This window comes from Peromyscus maniculatus, chromosome 5 (genome assembly GCF_049852395.1).
Source record: "Peromyscus maniculatus bairdii isolate BWxNUB_F1_BW_parent chromosome 5, HU_Pman_BW_mat_3.1, whole genome shotgun sequence".
NCBI lineage: Eukaryota > Metazoa > Chordata > Mammalia > Rodentia > Cricetidae > Peromyscus > Peromyscus maniculatus.
The window spans coordinates 24,382,905-24,401,614 of NC_134856.1; the positions used below are offsets into that span (position 1 = coordinate 24,382,905).

The following is an 18,710-nucleotide window of genomic DNA, read 5'->3' on the forward strand; positions in this document are numbered from 1 at the left end:
CGTTTGTTAATGTGTGCAGCACGTTTTCAAATGAAGATGTGGAAGCAGCATCTGTGCAGAAGCTGGCAGTCTACATCACCTGCAAAGCGGAGCAGACAGTGGCTGACGCTACATACTGGGCCTATTTGGAGAAAGGTTGTGGTTCATCTCTGAATCAAAAAGAACTAGTCAATCCTCTAAATAGAAAGATAGTCTGTAGGTGTTGGTGGATGACAGGGCACATTCCCTATGTCTGTTTAGGATCCACTTATATGCCTAGAAATCACCACTGTTTGATAAGTATGCCCTCCCAGATTAGGAAGGGCAGTGACATCTTAATATACAACATGACAATAATCTTTAAAGGACAAAAGCTCATTTCATGACTCAGTAAATAGGGATGTATTCAAAGAAGATGATTCGTCAAAACTAACACTTGCTGACAGCCAGAAACTCATAACAGGGTCATTCACGAGTCTGATTTAACATCCTAATAAAAAGATTCAGAGGATTATTTACACTTCAGAAATATAAAATATGTGTACATATTTGACAATATAGAGAGAATCATTTCCTCAAAAAATTTTAAATGTTTTTGGATGTAAATGAGAATTTCCAGAAAAAAAATATTACAATGGATTAAGAGTTTGTGTGTGGCTCCACAAGAAAGTACTTCAAATGAACGTGCTTATGGAGTGTTTCAAAAAAGATGGGAAATTTTCAAAAGCAAAATTATGCTTGCTGCATTCAATTCAAATATTTAAGGGTCAAAAAGAAGCCAGGTCTGGGAAGATGGCTCAGTGCTCAGATCCTTACTACACAGGCTTGTGGGCTTGGGTTTCAATCCTCAGCTTCCATGCAAAGCACTAAGGAAAAGTTTGCAGCCAACAAGACAGACTGACTCCAGGTGCCTGAAGGCAGCCAGTCTAGATGAAACTGGGAGCTCTGGGTTCAGTGTCAAATCTTGTTTCAAAAAAACATGGTGATGAGCAATTGAGGAAGACACCTACCGCCTACCTCTGGCCAAGACACATGCATGCAGAGGTGAGCATACCCAGCCACACATGCACTCACACACAAAGCAGAACAAGATTTCACAGGGAAGCCCAAGACTGCTCAGGAGAATTTGGTCACTGACATGCAAAGGCTGAATGCCAGCTAGGTCACCTTGCTGCTTGGCAAGCCGAGGCTTGGACACCAGTTCTGGGAGCTTGACTATCTATGCTCCTGCTTTAACAATGCAAGCATCTTCCAACACTACAGGAACCTGTCTGCTACTCAGAAGCACAGAGGCAGAGGAGGTGCCTAGGCAGGAAAGCCCAACCTAGTGACTGTAGGACAAACTACCAGCTATACTTCTCTAAGTTCCAAATTAATTGTCCCAATTCCCCATTCCCCAACATGAAATAAGTTCAATTTTCTTACTACCACCCTGCTTAAATAAATAAAAATAGGACACACAGTGGGGAGGTTGAATGAGAAGTGTTAAAGTGTGGGAATGTTTAGTCCTTAGTGGGTAGTGCTGTTTGAGATGATTATGGAATCTGGGGAGGTAGAGTCTTGCAAGAGGAAACACACGGCTGAGAGTGGGTTTTGAGACTGTATAGCTTCACCCTAACTCCAGTTCACTATGCTTCCTGTTTGGGTTGAAGATGTGATCTCTCAAGCTTCCTGCTCTGGCCACCATGCTGCCACTTCCTGCCATGCCACCCCACCATGATGGACTCCTCCCTCTCTGGAACCATCAGCCCCCAAAAACTTTCCTTAAGTTACTTCTGATTATGTTTTAGCACAGCAACAAAAAGGAACCAACAACATATTTCCAACTTGATTGTATGAATTATATAATTATAATATGCAATTTTATCAGAGCTTCACATGCATGAAGCTTGCTCTGCTTCTAGGGTCTTGTTTTCTCACATAGTTAAGGTACTTGCAGATCTTTTTTTTGTGACCTATAGGCTCCTCCTTGAGTTTTCTCTGCTGCCCTCAGATCCCCAGATTCCCAACACACACGTTCAACTTTGCAGCATCAACAAGCCAGGGAAAGGATGAGACCTTCAGGCAACAGTTTTTGCATTTTACAATAGACAAGAGAATTTCCTGAATAGTGAAAAACACCTCTAGAGTTATAAATGGAAGATTGTAGATATGACATTCTCTCACACTCAGTAAGGATCCATAACTCACTCCACGCTGCCAAGTTGCATAGACTATATTAATGCAAGCCTAGAGAAGAATGCCAATAGCTCCCTTTGTCTAAAGATTAAAATTCCCACGGGGGAATTTAACCAGGTTCATGCCAAAGCTGCTGAATTTAGATAGATAAATAAAGACAAGGAAAGACAGGAACACATAGGCCAAAGTCATAGTAACTTTTTTATCATCTGCACAATGCACTTCTTATCTGTCTAATGTGTACTTTGGGTTTTTTAAATTTGGAAACTCTAACCCTTAGGGCCCTGACTCAAGTGGCCTCATTCTGCCTAGTGTAAGGTGACATCTTACATTCTGCACATTCCTTGAGGTTGCCTAGATTAAGACATTTAGAAATATATTCAGAAATGAGTGGATGGTCACCCTCAAACCTGTCACCTCCATGAAAAGAGAAAACTGATAATTCATTATGTTTTATTCCATCAAGCACGGTGTGAACTCAGTACTCAGGAGTGCCTCTGAGAGGATGCTGCCCAAGTTCAGCATCATAGAATCCACAGGAAATGAAAATGTATGTGTTCACATAGCATTAATGCAAGTATCCAAAGTTGAGTTACATACCTGCATTTAATAAAGGCAAGTTGTCCTTTCCGCTCACACTTTCTGGTGCTGTACATTCATATGCTAGCGCACACTAGGAATTAATAGAAAAAAATTAATCACACTTTAAAATAATGAAATGAGAAACTAAATGATTTACTTTTGTTTGCAACAACATGGAGCTCTACATGTGATTTCAAGAATTTTAAACAAATTGTTTCTAACTTCATCTTGAATGTATTGTTTGCTTAAACTGTGACCATTTGCTCATGTCTATATCTAATACACTTGGACTGAGTAATTACAGAGTCCACTTTCGTTCTGATTAAAGGGCACTCAAGGAATAACTAAAAAGAAAAAAATGACTGTCGCTCAGTACAAAAATAAAATATACAACCTTAGGAAAGTGAGTCAAGGACCCAAATATTTACATTCCCTTCACATTGGTAAATTTCAGCATGTCATTACCTATATTTTAAGTAAAGGAAACATCAAACTAAAACAAAAGCATATTGAATAATCTCACTTATAGGACAAACAGATATTCTTTGTCTCTAGCTCATAAATTAAGATAATCTGCTTTGCAAAGCCAATGATTGAGAGTTGAGAACATCTGGAACTAAGAATTCTCTAGATAGAAGGAGAGGAAGGCACAGAAGAGGACAGTCACTTGTCCCCAGCCACCAAAGCACAGCAGGCGACAGTGTCCTGAACATGTCCTCACTTATCCTCCTACGAAGCTGTAATTGATAGAAGAAACAAACCCCTTCCAGCCCCAAGAGGCTGGTGAGAGACTAATGTTCCTTCCTCTCCTGCCAAAGAGGAGAGAAAGCAGGGAGAATTTCCACAGCAAGCATGCCAGATATTAACAGTCAACAAAAACAAAACAAATAAAAGGCCTAGAATGTTCTTAGGTTGGGAGAGTCTAAGGAAAATGATTATCCATCTGTAAGTCCCACCGGATGCTTCAGGGAAGCATCTACAGCCTGAGAACCCGTTCCCAGGGAGGTGACCCAGAATTCCTTGGGCTATTTCCTATCTGCTCTAATATGCACCCCCTCACCCTCATTTCCACTCCTTCCTTTCCTCAGGGACTGGTCTTTTCTAGAAGCTCAGACACAGAACCCTCATAATAAAGGAATACACATATTCCTGAAACACTTTTGAAGAAGAAGACAAAAATTCCAAGTCTTTGTTAATAGCACTAAATTCTGTCTAGTACTTATGCCTTGACTGTGACATTTATTAACAATATGCAGTAAGTTGGCTAATACAGTTTTGCAGTTTCTGTATTGAGTTTACAGAAAAGTTACTACAGACTTTATTCTTTTAAATGATTCTTCTAACCAACTACAAGTCATCTGTGGTTATCTTCTTTCACTCACAGCTAGGCTGGAAAGGTATTCTTTTCTTTTTTCTTTTTTTTTTTTTTTTTGGGCGGTGGGTTTCAAGACAGGGTTTCTCTGTGTAGCTTTGGTGCCTGTCCTGGAACTCACTCTGTAGCCCAGGCTGGCCTCGAACTCACAGGGATCTGCCTGCCTCTGCCTCCCGAATGCTGGGATTAAAGGCATGAACCACCACCGCCCGGCTGGAAAGGTACTCTTCAAACCCCTGGAGACCCTTGCAGTGAGACTTGGGTTACTTCAGGCTCATTTCTCCCATTTCCAATATGTCCTCTTCTCTTTTCAGTTCCCACAAAGCTGTTAAATGATCACTTAGGAGTACTGTAATCATCATATCAGCATGTGGTGTCTACGTGCTGAAGTCAGATCTAAGGGCCTCAGACTGGTGTAGAAACTCTTCCACAGTGTGTGTGTGTGTGTGTGTGTGTGTGTGTGTGTGTGTGTGTGTGAGAGAGAGAGAGAGAGAGAGAGAGAGAGAGAGAGAGAGAGAGAGAGAGAGAGAGAGCTGCCCATGAAATAATTAGATACAGTTTTGAGACATCGTCTTTTGAAGAAGCATGCTGTCAACAAAGCACAGCAGAGCGATCTATATGGAACCTTTTTAACAAAATACTGAATTCACAGAGATCAGGACTGTTCTTCTGAGATACTGTTTTCCTCCATGGAAGCAACACTGGCTCTTTGTCGTCAAAGACCACTTTACGATTAAATACAGATGAGGACCTAATAGAAAGTCCTCATCTGTGACAAAGGACACATGGAAATGGGACCTTCCCATCCCACATCTCCCGTCCAAACTGGAAAGCAGATAGTATCATCTCAACTTAATAGCATTCTAATTTTGAAGGGACTATTCACAGTTCTCTGGAGATTTAGATCCATGACATAAAATCATACAACATCCCCCACAACTGATTAAATCAACAAATACTGCTCACTAGGAATCAGGATAAATCAACCAATTCTGCTCACCAGGAATCAAGTTAAATCAACTAATAATATCAAGTTACCAAATTGGCATACTGATTTTTAGGTTTATACACTCTAGAACTATAACAAATAAATTTCTATTTTTTACATTACCTAGAGCACGTACTTTGTCATGGAATCCCAAACTGTCCAATGCAAACAGCCTTTTGTAGGTTTCAATCCACGTGACACACGTCACTTCCTGAAGCACCAACTATAGTGCTAAGAGTTCTACTCTTTCCTTTCAAGTCCATGCAGTTTTTATTTACTGATTTCTTCTCCCCTCTCTCTCTCTTTGTGTGTGTGTGTGTGTGTGTGTGTGTGTGTGTGTGTGTGTGTGTGTGTGTGTCCATGTGCACACTGTGGAAGGGAGGGCAGAACTCTGGGTGTCTGGAGAGGCTGTCTCTCACTGAAAGGAAGCTCACCATTTTGGCCAGGCTGGCTACCCAGCAAGCTCTCAGGATCAGCCTGTCTCTACTCCAGGTCCACAGTGTTGGGGTTACAGGCACTCACAGTCATGCTCAACTTTTTAGTGGGTGCTGGATCTCAAATGCTTGTTTGGCTAGTGCTATTATCAAATGGGCCATCTACCCAACCATTCAAAACCATGTAGACTATAAAGATGGCTATTATTTCAGTAGTAACTCCTAGACTAAATCTTTTATCAGTCACCAGCCACATACATTTAGATCAGCTCTGGTGACAGATGGTGTCACACACTTTATAACAATTTTGAGTGGGAAGATCTATGGAGAAGTTTATCCTTGGCCGTTCTAAAAACATGTTGCAAAGTGCTGAAATAAAATTTATTTTCATGTAATTCATATGAATATTATATACATGAGAACTTAATATACATTCATCACTTAATCATAAATATTCTTAAGTGTTGGCAGAAGACTGTAAGTCATTTTATAAAAAAGAAAATTACAAAAAGTCAAGATTTGCTGAAAATCCAAACAGGACCAAGTTTATGCCAACAATGTTTGGCATATTTATGAGTTCTATTAACTTCCAACACACACCTGGGACTGCCAATGTCTATCAAAAACAAAAAATCCATTTCATCTGTTATGAATCCACATTTCTGGCCCATAAAAATTATGTGGTACTTTGGTGGGGCATCCTGGGTAACAAGTTCTACAGTTCTGAAAAAAGCATCTCTCTGGTTACACAGTTTTGTCATACTACTAAACTAGAGTACAGGGCAGGTGAACTGTGAGGAGAATTCAGAGGGGGCTCAAGGCAGACCCAACAGCCCTCAGTTTGCACGATCTTATCATAGCAGTGCACTGAGGTCCAGGAGTGGGTAAACAGTTGAGATAAAGTAGAACATTCTGGAACAGACTTAGCATCCCTCAGTTTACAAGGCTTTGTTCAAGTAATGGCCTGGTACCAAGGCGCTGGTCAGTACAGGGCCATCCAGGGACAGACAGATGAGGAAAAGCAGCTCATCTTTGACATGAGGGTGATGCTATGGCAGCTGGGGTCCCGGTCATTGTCACAGGTTCAGGCAGCCCTGTCTGCTTTCTTCAGTACTTGGTGCCCAGTTTAGAATTCGAATTGTCTTTTGTCCGAGGTAACGGGAGAATGAGCTTTATGTGGCGTGCTCCAGGGAACGTGGCTGGAGTGGAAGGACTGAGCCCTAGGCCAGACGTCTCAAATGCACAACCCCAAAGATCTGCTGCAGAAACTTGTCATGGCCCTACTTTCAAAGGCAGCCTTGGCATATGTCAGAGTGTCTGATAAGGCCCCTGGAGGATGGGAGAGGAGAATGCATTTGGGGAAAGAGGAAATAGCAGCCTGATCAGGGAAAAGAGAAACAGTTTTTGAAAGACAGTCTTAGATATTTTTTAAAATAAATAAGTATGTTTTATAAATGTTAGGTAAACATAATCTCCCAAGTAGATATTTCACAAGGCTCAAACGTCAAGCACATTCTATGCTGGCTAATCTTGGTTGTCAGCTTGACTACAACTGGAATCAACTGAGACACAAGCTGAGTGGGCATGCCTGTGATGGTGTCCTCAGGCAGATTATATGAAGCAGGGATATCCATCCTGAATGTGGGCTGTACCTTCTGGTGGCAGCCCAGAGCTTTCTGGACACAGAAGAAGAAACATTGCTTTTTGCCTGTTGGCCTTTAATCTTGCTGGCAATTCCATCTGTCCTGTGGCTGTGGCATTCCTTCCCCAATGTGAGAACCAACTTCTTTGACATGCCAACATGAATAAAGACCAAGAGCTCTCCAGGAACCTCCAGGCCTTTGGCATCAGATCAGGACTGCAGAGGTATCCAGCCTCAGCATGGACTGAGCAACTGCTGAATTCCCCACCTCTCCAGTGAGACAGCCATTGTCAGTCTCCCTGGACCATACCCTTATAACACACACACACACACACACACACACACACACACACACACACACACACACACAATCTATCAGTTTCAGCTCTGCTCCTTTACATAAACCTGACTAATACATATTCTACGTTAAGGAGTAACAAACTAGAAAGTAAGTCACAGCAGGCTTTATCCTTGAAAATGATCATTTAATACAAAGTATAGGTTATAGTATGAAAAAGCATTTTGTTGTTAAAATTATAGTATAAAATGTCTTCCTGTTAAACTCTTGGAAGTTTTTTAAGCCTGAACTGTGTGTCCTAATTGCTTTAATATAATAAAAATTACATTTGTAAGGAAAAGATTAGGCTGATGTTTATATTGTCTGTTGTTATTGCTGTCATTACAGAAAGGGGAAAAGAAAGAAAAAGGCCTGTGTAGATCTTCCTCAGGTTCAGACCTCAAAAACACTGTTTTATTTTATTTATTATATTGCTAGCATTGACTGTCCTCCAGACCTATGTCTCCATTCTATTCTGCTCTCTCCCTCCCTCTGTCCCTCCATCTCCCTCTCTCCCTCCCCTCTCCTCCCTCTCTGTGCAATTTTATAAAATACAAAGTTCCTGTTAAATATGCCCTCCTTTATATAAAATTCAAATTAGAATTGCATCTCTTTCCAAAGATGTCTTTGGGAATAAAGAGCAGGCTATGCTTGGCAGTCACTTTCCCAGAATCCTCCCTGTGTCTCACGCAGGGTAATCATGGCAGAATGCAACAATGATCTCCACTTTTGTTCCAGCTGAGAAGAGATCATATCAACATGGGGCTGGCACAGAAGAGAAAGGTGTTCTGAATGGCACAAAGCTTTAAGTAGCTCTGGGGAAATGGGCACTCTGCTTCAGAGAGGAAATGCACATATTGTGCCTTGATTCCAGGGATGATTTCTCATTTAGCTTTTGAATAATGAGATTTCAAACCCCACAGGATGTTGGCAACACAGGCTTCTGGCCAAACTTATCATTTCTAATTTAATCTGTGCAATGAGCTGACTGCAATCCTACCTTTTGTCCCTGCACATCTGTCGTGATGTGGTCGGTGTCCCCATCCTCAATCTCCCCCATCTTCACAAGGCTGACTTCTATGGTGCCGACCACTTTGCCACCATCTGAGGTTCTGCAAGTGAAAAATCAATGAAATACTAAGATAAGTATCCTCTCTCTTATAAGACATCCGGAACACATTTACTTCTGAAAAACAGGAACTGTTACTTAATTTAAACAGATCTGGTCCGTGCACCACAAATCACATCGCTAGCACTGTGTCATTTTCGTGAATTCATGAGGTAGGACCATGGACTGCAATGTGAAGAGGAACCTCCCAAAGGGCTCTCAGGAGCACCCCCAGAGGAAAGAACACAATGCCAGAGATCAAAACCCTACACTACATTGTAAACCCTGGGTTATAAATGCAAATCTCTACAACAGCATAAACTGGTGCTCCTCTATCCCAACCACATGAGATAAAACTCATGTCTACTACAGAAGTACTGCTGTGTAAAACCAAAAAGAAATATCTATGTATAGTGGTACAGCTGGGCCACTGGCACCAAAATGTAACTCTGTTCCTATTCTTTAGTATCGTCTTCTCAAGAGACAATGCAGAGATGTGCCAAAGAAAACCTAAGTGAAGATGCTTGAAGCAGAACCACGAGCATCTTAGTAGTAGTAGTAGTGGTAGTAGTAGTAGAGCATCTTAGACAAAAGTGGGAATCTAAAGCAGAAATGACTCATCCAGGAACAAAGCGGCAATGCTAGGCATCCATCTTCTTAATGTTTATTAGTAATTGAAAGGCTCATTTATATTTAGTGATGATGCTGATTGTATTAGTAAGATTTTCATCATCATAATTTTTATCAGTATAAAATACTACGATTGGCAATAATAAAGCACACTAAAGGGCTGGAGAGATGACTCAGAGGTTAAGAGCACCGATTGCTCTTCCAGAGGTCCTGAGTTCAATTCCCAGCACCCACATAGTGGTTCACAACCATCTGAAATGAGATCTGGCTCCCTCTTCTGTGTTCATAATAAATAAATAAATAAATAAATAAATAAATAAATAAATAAATAAATAAATAAATAAATAAATAAATAAATCTTTAAAAAAAATAAAGCACACTAAAGATAAAATTAACAAACCACAAAGTTTGAAGATTCTCTAGTTTTGTTTTGTTTTTCCCTAGGCAGGAAAATCTGAAGAAATGGTTCCATCACACCATGGAAACACCAGCACCATGCTACTAAGTTTCCCTTCAGCCTTGTGAAAACAGGGGTTGTGCCATTCCAGAGGTTTGATGTGTTAGAACTGCCTTCTAAGCCCTGTTGGCTCAGTATCTCAGGTTAGACTAATGCTCTTTGCCAGCATTCTGTTCTGAAATCTGTCTAACTTTATTCTTGATATTGATGTACATAATTTAACAAGCACCTTCTAAATATCCTTGTTATAAGAGGTGTTAGAAAAAAATAAGAAAATTAATGTAGTTCATCAAAATGCTAATTAAAGAATGAGTAAGTGAAAATGATGCTCAATTGTGTTACTATTTCTTCTAATAAAATAAAACGTAGAAATTAAAATGTACAAAAAGAAACTGGAATAGGGAAATCCTGGTGATATTTGTACAACTAAACTCACGTTAAAATAAAAATAGATATTCTTCACATAGAAGAAAAGTTTGATTTATTGTTAAATAGTATGCCAAATTTCTTACTAAGATATTAAATAAACGCTTCTTATAACTTTAATTTCAATAGTAATTAAAATATCATCTCCAGTTTTGAAATCAAAATAGAAAAACATTCATCAGTTGCTTTTGTATGTGTGTGTTGTGATCTGTGATAGTGTAGAAAACCACATTAGTGTCAATTCTGAGATAGTTTTAAGTAATTCATTTTATCATTTGCTGCTTAAATATGTCAAAACAAGGCGTTACGAGTCATAAAATGGCACATCTCTGAATAACTCTTCAACACCTGTAGTTAAAAAGTTTAATCATGACCTTTATTGGTAGTATGAATCACTGTTTCCTAGAGATGTGCAGACTTTCCCCCTGAAATTGCTTACCCATCACAAAAAAATAACTTTTAATTCTCAAAAAGAAGTATTTGAACATTTTTGCCTGAGCACACTAAGCTAGTCTAATTTTAAGTAATGTAGCGCCTATGTATAACATGCTGGATTTCTCTCTCAGCTAACACACGCATTGCATCTGATGACTGAACACCTGGTAAATGAGTGTCTCTCTTCTAGTGCTGTGTAATAAAGGGATTTATCCACACCGTGTACAGATAGGCACCTGAGGACTGGGTTTGCAGTCATGGGATGTTTAGTTTTCCTCATTTGAACTTAGTCCTTCTTTTCCCGACTAGATTTTGAGAGGTGATGAAGGTTAGATGTCCAGCCAGTGTCTTACCAAGGTCTCTACTTCCTCTCCACTTGGACCCGGTGCTAGAAGCTGTACAGCAGCAGGCAAGCGGGCATGAATAGAGTCTCCATGGTCATCACATTTAGTGTAATTCTCTCCAGACGGTTACCGAAGTGGACAGAAGGACTGTGACCAAAGCCTAGGCTGCATCTTGGCATCTTTATTTCAGGAGTATTTGGATGCTCACAGCACCTATAGGAGCTTAGTGCTGCTGTGACATTTAAAATCCTAATGGTGGAGAACAGGTCAATCACTATTGCAATGCAAGATAACCTGCTCAAAATGCTAAGGTAGATTAATAGACAATGCACAGGGTGTGTGTGTGTGTGTGTGTGTGTGTGTGTGTGTGTGTGTGTGTGTGTGTGTGTAAATTCTGATTCACTGATCTTTTGTTCCCTTTTAAAGCATCTGGCTGCTTGCTCAATGACCTACCTGCCTTTTGTGTTTCCTACATTATCTCCTATATCAGTGGCTCTCAACCTTCTTAATGTTGTGACACTTTAATACAATTCCTCATGCTGTGGTAACCCTCAACCATAAAATTATTTTTGTTATTACTTCATAATTGTAATTTGCTGCTGTTATGAATCATAATGTAAATATCTGTATTTCTGATGGGTAGGCGAACCCTGTGAAAGAGTCATTACACCACCCCCCCCAAATGGGTCATGAACCAGAGATTGAGAACCACTGCTCTATAGACTTCCATTTAGATACTGAGTGGAATAAAAGGAAGGCTCTTGCTAAAACTACTGATATTAGAATTCTAGCTTTAATTTCCCCCATAATCACTTTCCATAGGTAGCTGTTTGAAGTTCTCAGAAGTGCACCTCCCCATTTGAGATCTGTGACACACAGAGGTGGATCAGGTTAGATACTAAGGAACTGAATCCATGACCGCCCAAGCCTGCTTCAGCCCTTTACTGAACTAAACTGTAATGTACATTTGAGGTTCTTGGTTGTGTTACAATATTTTTCCACTCAGAGTACAGCCATCAACACACTTCTTAGATGGCAAAGTCACAGTTCATGAACCTAGAGGTCGTTACAAGACAACTTCTGAAAGATTTAGAAATAGATGTTTTAGTTTGTTTTTCAGATTCAGGACTAAAGACAAAATTTCCTTTATTTCAACATGGTAGTCTTAATGCCATTTCATAATGCCTTCCAAAACCAGAAATACTGGCCAGTGTACCAGCATCCATCATCCTCAGATGATGTTTAACTATGCTTCAGCTCATCTCTCTTCACAGGGAGAATGTTTTAGCAACAATAGCTTAATCATTATTCAGCATGAAAGCCCTAGCAGATTCTAATTTTTGAAAATGGATCATTATCTCTACAAAAATATATTGAAGAGAGTTTTGGACTAGGAACCAAGAAACCCCAGTTCTACACCCAGCTCAGTTATGGATTAGCTCCTTGAGTTAAGGCATACTACTTCTCTGGGTTCAGTTTAATTTACTGGAAAACAGAGTTCAAACTGGTTCTGGAAAAAAACCATTCTAGCTCCATGTTCTAGTCATTTCTGTGACCCCCTTATACACATCAGCAGCAAACATGTTGATGTACATGTGAGAACAATGTCAGGCATCATGCGGCCTCCCTGCTTTTACCTTATCTACCTACCCTTCTCCATTTACCCCCAAACAAACCAAATGTCTGCCAAACTTGGGGAGTAACTGAACAACAACTTCAGTTGAAGCAAATACAAAGGCAATCCCGGTACACCCTAGTGATCATGTGGCAATGCAGTGAGGTTAAAGTGTTACCACCCCTCTGCACATGAAGAGATAAGACTATGTGCTCTTATGTGGTGCACTGACGGCTCATTACTACCAGGAAGAGCACCAGAGAATATGCCCCCTGCAGTATTTCCATCAGACCATCAAGTTCCCTTCCCATCATCAAAGGGACCTAAATATTTCATTGTGACCAAGTTGTGGAAGGAAAGAATGGGGGATTTCAGCCACACAAATCTATACACCCTTCCTACTTAGGATTTCAGAGATATGAATGCAATAGTGATGGGGGCCCTTGGAAGTCTGACTTTAAAATATACCCCCTCATGCTTCCTAATGAAATATTCAACCTCACAGGCAGAAACATGCATATATTTTTAGAAGATAGAAGGAAATGCAAAAGATGGAGTGTGTGTCTTTTAGTGACACACATTCTCTAAGTGTTTTCCTACCTATTTTGCCATCCTTTAACAGATCAAAAAGAAAAAGAAAAGAAAAACACTCCGGAAGATGTTAAACATCAAAATGTAAACAAGGCCTCTCTTCTGGAAATGCCACTGCAATGCAAACCAACAAATGTCTCTGTAAACATCCAGGGGAAAGCCATCATTAGCCCTGTCAGGCTTTGTGAATATCAAGCAGTTCTGGTGTCATACACAGGGATTTGCAGCCGTGAGACATGCTTTGCATCTAAGCCATCTAGACATGCAGCTCGGAAATGGGAAATGAAAATCTCATCCGGACAAGAAAACAAACAAAGGCCATATGTAGCAGACACAGTGAGTCTTTCTGGTGCATATAATTATACTGTTAGATTAACCCAGGGTGCATGGAAGTAAGAAGACCATGTAGGAATATATAGCTGAGGACATCCGAATTCTGTAGGACATTCATGAATAATCAAAGCCGAAAAACTCTTCCAAGCAAGCTGTTAAACATTAGGTTCCAACAGGTCTCAGTCTTACAGCCCACACCCCCCACTGTGTCACCCTTGGGGCATTTATCTTTCTCTTTAGAAACTCATCCCCAGAAACTCTACAGGATTCAGCCCCTCTTCTGTGAAACCCTAACACAATTCAATACATCCAGCTGGGCCCCCAGCATCCCCATCTAGAACTCCAAATTCCCTTTCTCCTGACCTCACTATTTTATAGTCTATCAATTTATACCCAGACCTCCTGTCTTCAAATCCCAACTCGTTCACATAAACAGTATTGGTTTTGGAAACCCAAGCCCCAAGTATCCGGTTTCTACCTTTCCCTAGTCCTCCAGTCACTGAGCCCCAGTGTTTCCTCCCTGCCCCCCCCCCCCGCCACACACACACACACACACACACACACACACACACACACACCAAGCAGCTTCGTCATTTCTCTTGCATTCTACCCAAAGAACCTGCTTCTTCCCTGACGTCTTCCTCTCACATCCCAGCCACACCAGGCTCTCTGCCCTCACTCTTCCTTTTATTATTTTATTTTGTTTCTCATAGTAAGTCTTTAGCCATTGTTCAATCTAAATTACAGAGGCTAAACAGTATGATCTATCTTTCCAGACCTTATAGCAGGAACTGCTAAATTTTATGGAAAACTTTGTATTTTGATTTATAATGACTTACCTCATTACTAAGCAATTGTTTAATAATTAAAAAAAAACTATTTATTTATGTGTTTATGTGTGCCTAAGTGTATATATACATGTATATATAAGTGTGTGTGTGTGTGTGCATGTGTGCATGCGTGTGCATTATATGTATGCAGTGCTTTCAAAGGCTGGAGGAGCGTACAGGATCCCCTGGAACTATATTTATAAGCAGCTTTTAGACAATTGATATGGGTGCTGGGAACCCCAACCTCTACAAAAGCAATGTGTGCTCTTACCAGCTGAGCATCTCTCAGGCCCTTCTCTGTTTTTGAGAGAAGGTCTCATGGATCCTAGGCTTACCCTGGACTCACTACGTAATCAAGGATGACTGTGACCTTCTGCTCCTCTTGCCTCCTCCTCTCAAAGCCTGCAACGCAGGGTTATATATTATTATAGAATTATTAGTATAAAGCTTGGGTTACCAAAAAAATGCACAGGATGGAACTATTGGCCATCAATGTTTCAGACTCACTGGTTTGGAATTCCTCCTTATTGCTCAAAAAAAAAAAGTGCCAATCAGACATGAGGAATTCCAATCAAATAAATCAACAAAAGCAAATATTACTCTACTAAATTAAAATAAATGAATTTTAGTTGAGAAGCTGTTGGTTTGATGGTAAGTGTGACACATAAATGATTTCCTTGAATTGAGGCATATGGATCATCAAGATGAGGAAACAGGTTGACTTATTATAAACACCTTTGTCAGAATTTGAAGCAACTAAGCCTACACTGAAGTTCACAGGAGACTCTAGGCTGCCAGTTGAATTTCAGTTGTAGACAACGTGGAAGGCTACTGTGCCATCACACACTGAGTGAGCCACCCAGTCAGTGCAGAAAGCACAATCCCTGCAGTATTTGAGGTCTTGAAAGCAAATAGCAGCGGGCATATGAGACGAGAAAGTCAGAATCTCAAATATCAGCGAACCAGCAGCTATGAGCATCCATTTCCCTTCTGATCTTCCTTGACCTAGACTAAACACAGTCCCGGTCTTAGAGATTATCCTTAGTGTAAACAGGGTCCAGACCTCTGCTGTCAGCTCAGGATACAGAAGTTAGGACTCCTGATACTCCAAGATGAAGGAGTCTCTTTCTTCAGTCTCTTGTGCTCTAGATCCCTGTAACCTCATGGTGACAGTGGTGGGGGGCAGTGATCAAAGTGGATGGAACCAGGGCTCGTAGTCTGCTTTATCATTCACACCTTCCTATACACTACGAGAGGAGAGCTTCTCCAGGTGGGGCAACGATCCCGATTGTGTGGGATGGTGCCCTTTACATCTCCATCATTTCTGTTCTCCTCTCATGTGGGAGTACACAGAAAAAAGGGCAAATAATAATGATGGAGAACCAACAAGGGAAAGCTGCAGGACACAAAGCAGAGCCAGAGTGGTCATGGAGAAGACGGAGGAAAGGAAAAGGAGCTCCAATGTTGTTAGTGGGCTCCCAGGAACAGGCTGTGGATCTGATGTAGACTCTGAGAAGTGATGTATTAAGACAGATCATCAGGAAGGCTTGTGTACTTGAATGACAGATATCAGGATGGATCCAAAGGACACATGGCTTGGAAAATAGAAATGAGAATAGAAGGTTTCTCCAGACAAGAAGTTAACACACAAACATTCAGCCATAAACAACTGGAAAACACAGTTTTAAATACCTTTATAGGAGGTTCAAAGGAAATAAGAAGTTGAAACATAACTGTATCAAAAATTGTAAAAGGTAAAATCCTATTAATGCCAATGATATACATAAAGAAAGTCTAGATAAGTGGACACACATTGATAAAGGATTGGAAGATATAGAATTATTAAAGTTGTCACCTCTCCCCAACCTGGTCCACAGATTCTGTATGATATGACCAAAAGTCCAAGGACAAGTGTTTGGTGACTTCCTTGAACTGATTTTATGGAGTTCAAGAAAAAGGAAAGAGAATTGACAAAACAACTTTGAGAGAGAAAAAGTGAAATATTTGCTGGAACTGATGCAAGATGTAGTAGAAACCTATATAAACTATACAGCTATAAAGAGAGCCCAGATGCATTAGTAAAAGCTAAATAAAAGAAAAGAAAGGCAATATGCCTAATTGGTTTCTGAAAAAGTTATGAGCAAGTCAGTAGAGAAAAGTCTTTTCAGTAAATGGTGCTGAGACAATAAGATCTTTATTTGAAATAAATAAAAAAAAACCACTCGGCTTGAACTTCACAACTTTAGTAAAAGATAAAGTAGTCCATGAACCTGAACTTATAAAAATGATGCAGGGTAAATTGTGTACCAGACTTTAGCAAAGAACGTGTGACTCCAAATTCATGTCCTCTGAAGGGAGAAAAGTGTCAGGATATGGGAGCTAATTATGGTAAAGCCAGCATTTGGGAAATGAAGGTAAGAGGATGGGTAATTCCGTGTTAGCCTGGGCTAAAGGATATGACTATCTTAAAACATCAAGCGGTGGGCAGAGACCGCAGGAAAGAGGGATCAGGAGACAGGGGAGAAGGAAAAAAAGAAGAGGAAAGAGCCAGACTGGAACATCGTCAGAACGGACAACTTCAGTGCTGGGAAAGATTGTTACAAGAATAAAAGGTCAGGGTGGTGGTGCTCACACACCTTTAATCCCAACACTCAGGAGGCAGAAGCAGGCAGATCTCTGTGAGTTCCAGGACAGCCAGAGCCGTTACACAGAGAAACCCTGTCTTGGAAAACCAAAGTAATAATAATAATAATAATAATAATAATAATAATAATAATAATAGTAATAATAATAATAGTAATAGTAATACTAATAGGACAAGTATTTAAGTAGGAAAAAAATTCCGATGTGGCATGTGTGAAAAAGAATTTGAACCTAAAATACACAGAACGCTCTCAGAGCTCTGCAACAATGAAACAAGAAAACACCCAAATAATGAATATGTAAAATACGTGAACACTTACATTTGAAAAGGAGGGTGTACACATGGCACAATCACGTGACGAGATGATCTACAGCGTGAGAAAATGAAAACCGCTATGATATGCTGCTTCGATGGCTTAGGCAGCCAGCATGGCTACACAGTGACGGACACTCATGTAATGCTGACAGGGAAATAGTTCAGCAGCTTCTCAGAAAGCCAAACACTTACCAGGGAAGCTAGAAGCAAAAATCCTAGACATCTATCCTAAGAAGTGAAAACTTGGAATCACTTGTAAAAGTATACAAAAAAAAAAAATTAACAGTTTTATTCATAATCACCAGATAATGAAAGCACCCCAAATGTTACATAATGTGAATTATTCAACAAACGGTAGTATACCCATGGTATGAAATATTATTTATCAAGAAAAAGAAACCTGACCCACACAAAAAAAATTGTATAAATTTTAGATATTAGACTTAGTGAACGGAGTTGATTTCTATGGTTTTAGACATTATTAGATTCCCAATTGTTCAATTTCTATCTTAAAAATTAAAAATCTACTAGAAAGGACAATAGACCCTTTGGGGACAGAGGTGGCTTTGGGGGGGTGATCAGAGCTCAGCAGCAGCAGGAGGGCTTTCCTCGTGGTGGTGGCCCGACCTATACTCTGCTTCTGGTCCTGTTATGCACACTTCATCATGTGTTATAATTCACAGAAATATACAAACACTTTTACACTATTAGGTTGTAAAGCTGAATAAATGAGAAGGAAGACAGCAATCTTCTCTGAAAATAAATTAATAAAAAGCAAAACAACAATTTAGTCTGGGAAAATAAAAAAAAAATCCCCTCATCTTAAAGGGGTTTCTTTTCCATTTCAACCAAATGTAATTTTTAATATTTCCTTGGGATGGCAGACTCAAAGTATGCATTTTATCTTATGCACTAAGCTTTTAAAGTAACTAAAGACATTAGAAATCTCATACATGAACTGAAAAAATAATACCACAATTCATCAAATTGGATAGGAAATTGCTCATTCAAGGACACACAATGAATTTCCCATACCAGTGACCCAAGATCAGGGTCTAAGTCCTTCGGTCATCTACTGCAAAGGCGTTCATTGAGACAGATATAAGAAAACTATTGCTAGGCCTTTATTTTGTTTATGATGTTGACTTGTCAGCATTGATCACTTGAGTAAGAGTAGGGGGAAGGGTGGGTGGAGAGGAGGGTTCACATGAGGAAGAGCCAATTGAAAGAAGAAGGAAGTGGTGTCAAGACCAGGACTGTGCAGGGTTAATACACAAACAGCCACTAAACTTGAGTAAATGTGGACTTTTTTGAAAGGAAAAAATGGGACTGGTGAAATGACTCCCTGAGTAAAGGTGCTTGGTCAGTATGCCTGATAACTGAGTCTGATTCTGGAAGCCCCCACAGAGGAAGGATAGGCCCTATTTTTGAGTGTTTTCCTGAGGTCCACAAAAGTGTTGTGACATGCAC

At 40.1% G+C, this 18,710-nt stretch overlaps 1 protein-coding gene across 6 annotated transcripts in view; it reads right to left on the reverse strand.

Annotated features, from left to right (window-relative positions):
- The window catches only part of Inpp4b (inositol polyphosphate-4-phosphatase type II B), a 742,657-nt gene that overhangs the window by 193,162 nt on the left and 530,785 nt on the right, over positions 1–18,710 (reverse strand). For all 6 annotated transcript variants that reach the window (XM_016006370.3, XM_016006364.3, XM_076571928.1 and 3 more), the window contains 2 exons: positions 8,513–8,624; positions 2,758–2,830 (listed from right to left, as the gene is read on the reverse strand). In XM_016006370.3, the coding sequence (XP_015861856.1) occupies positions 2,758–2,830; positions 8,513–8,624 (185 nt within the window). The remainder of the gene's footprint in view (positions 1–2,757; positions 2,831–8,512; positions 8,625–18,710) is intronic.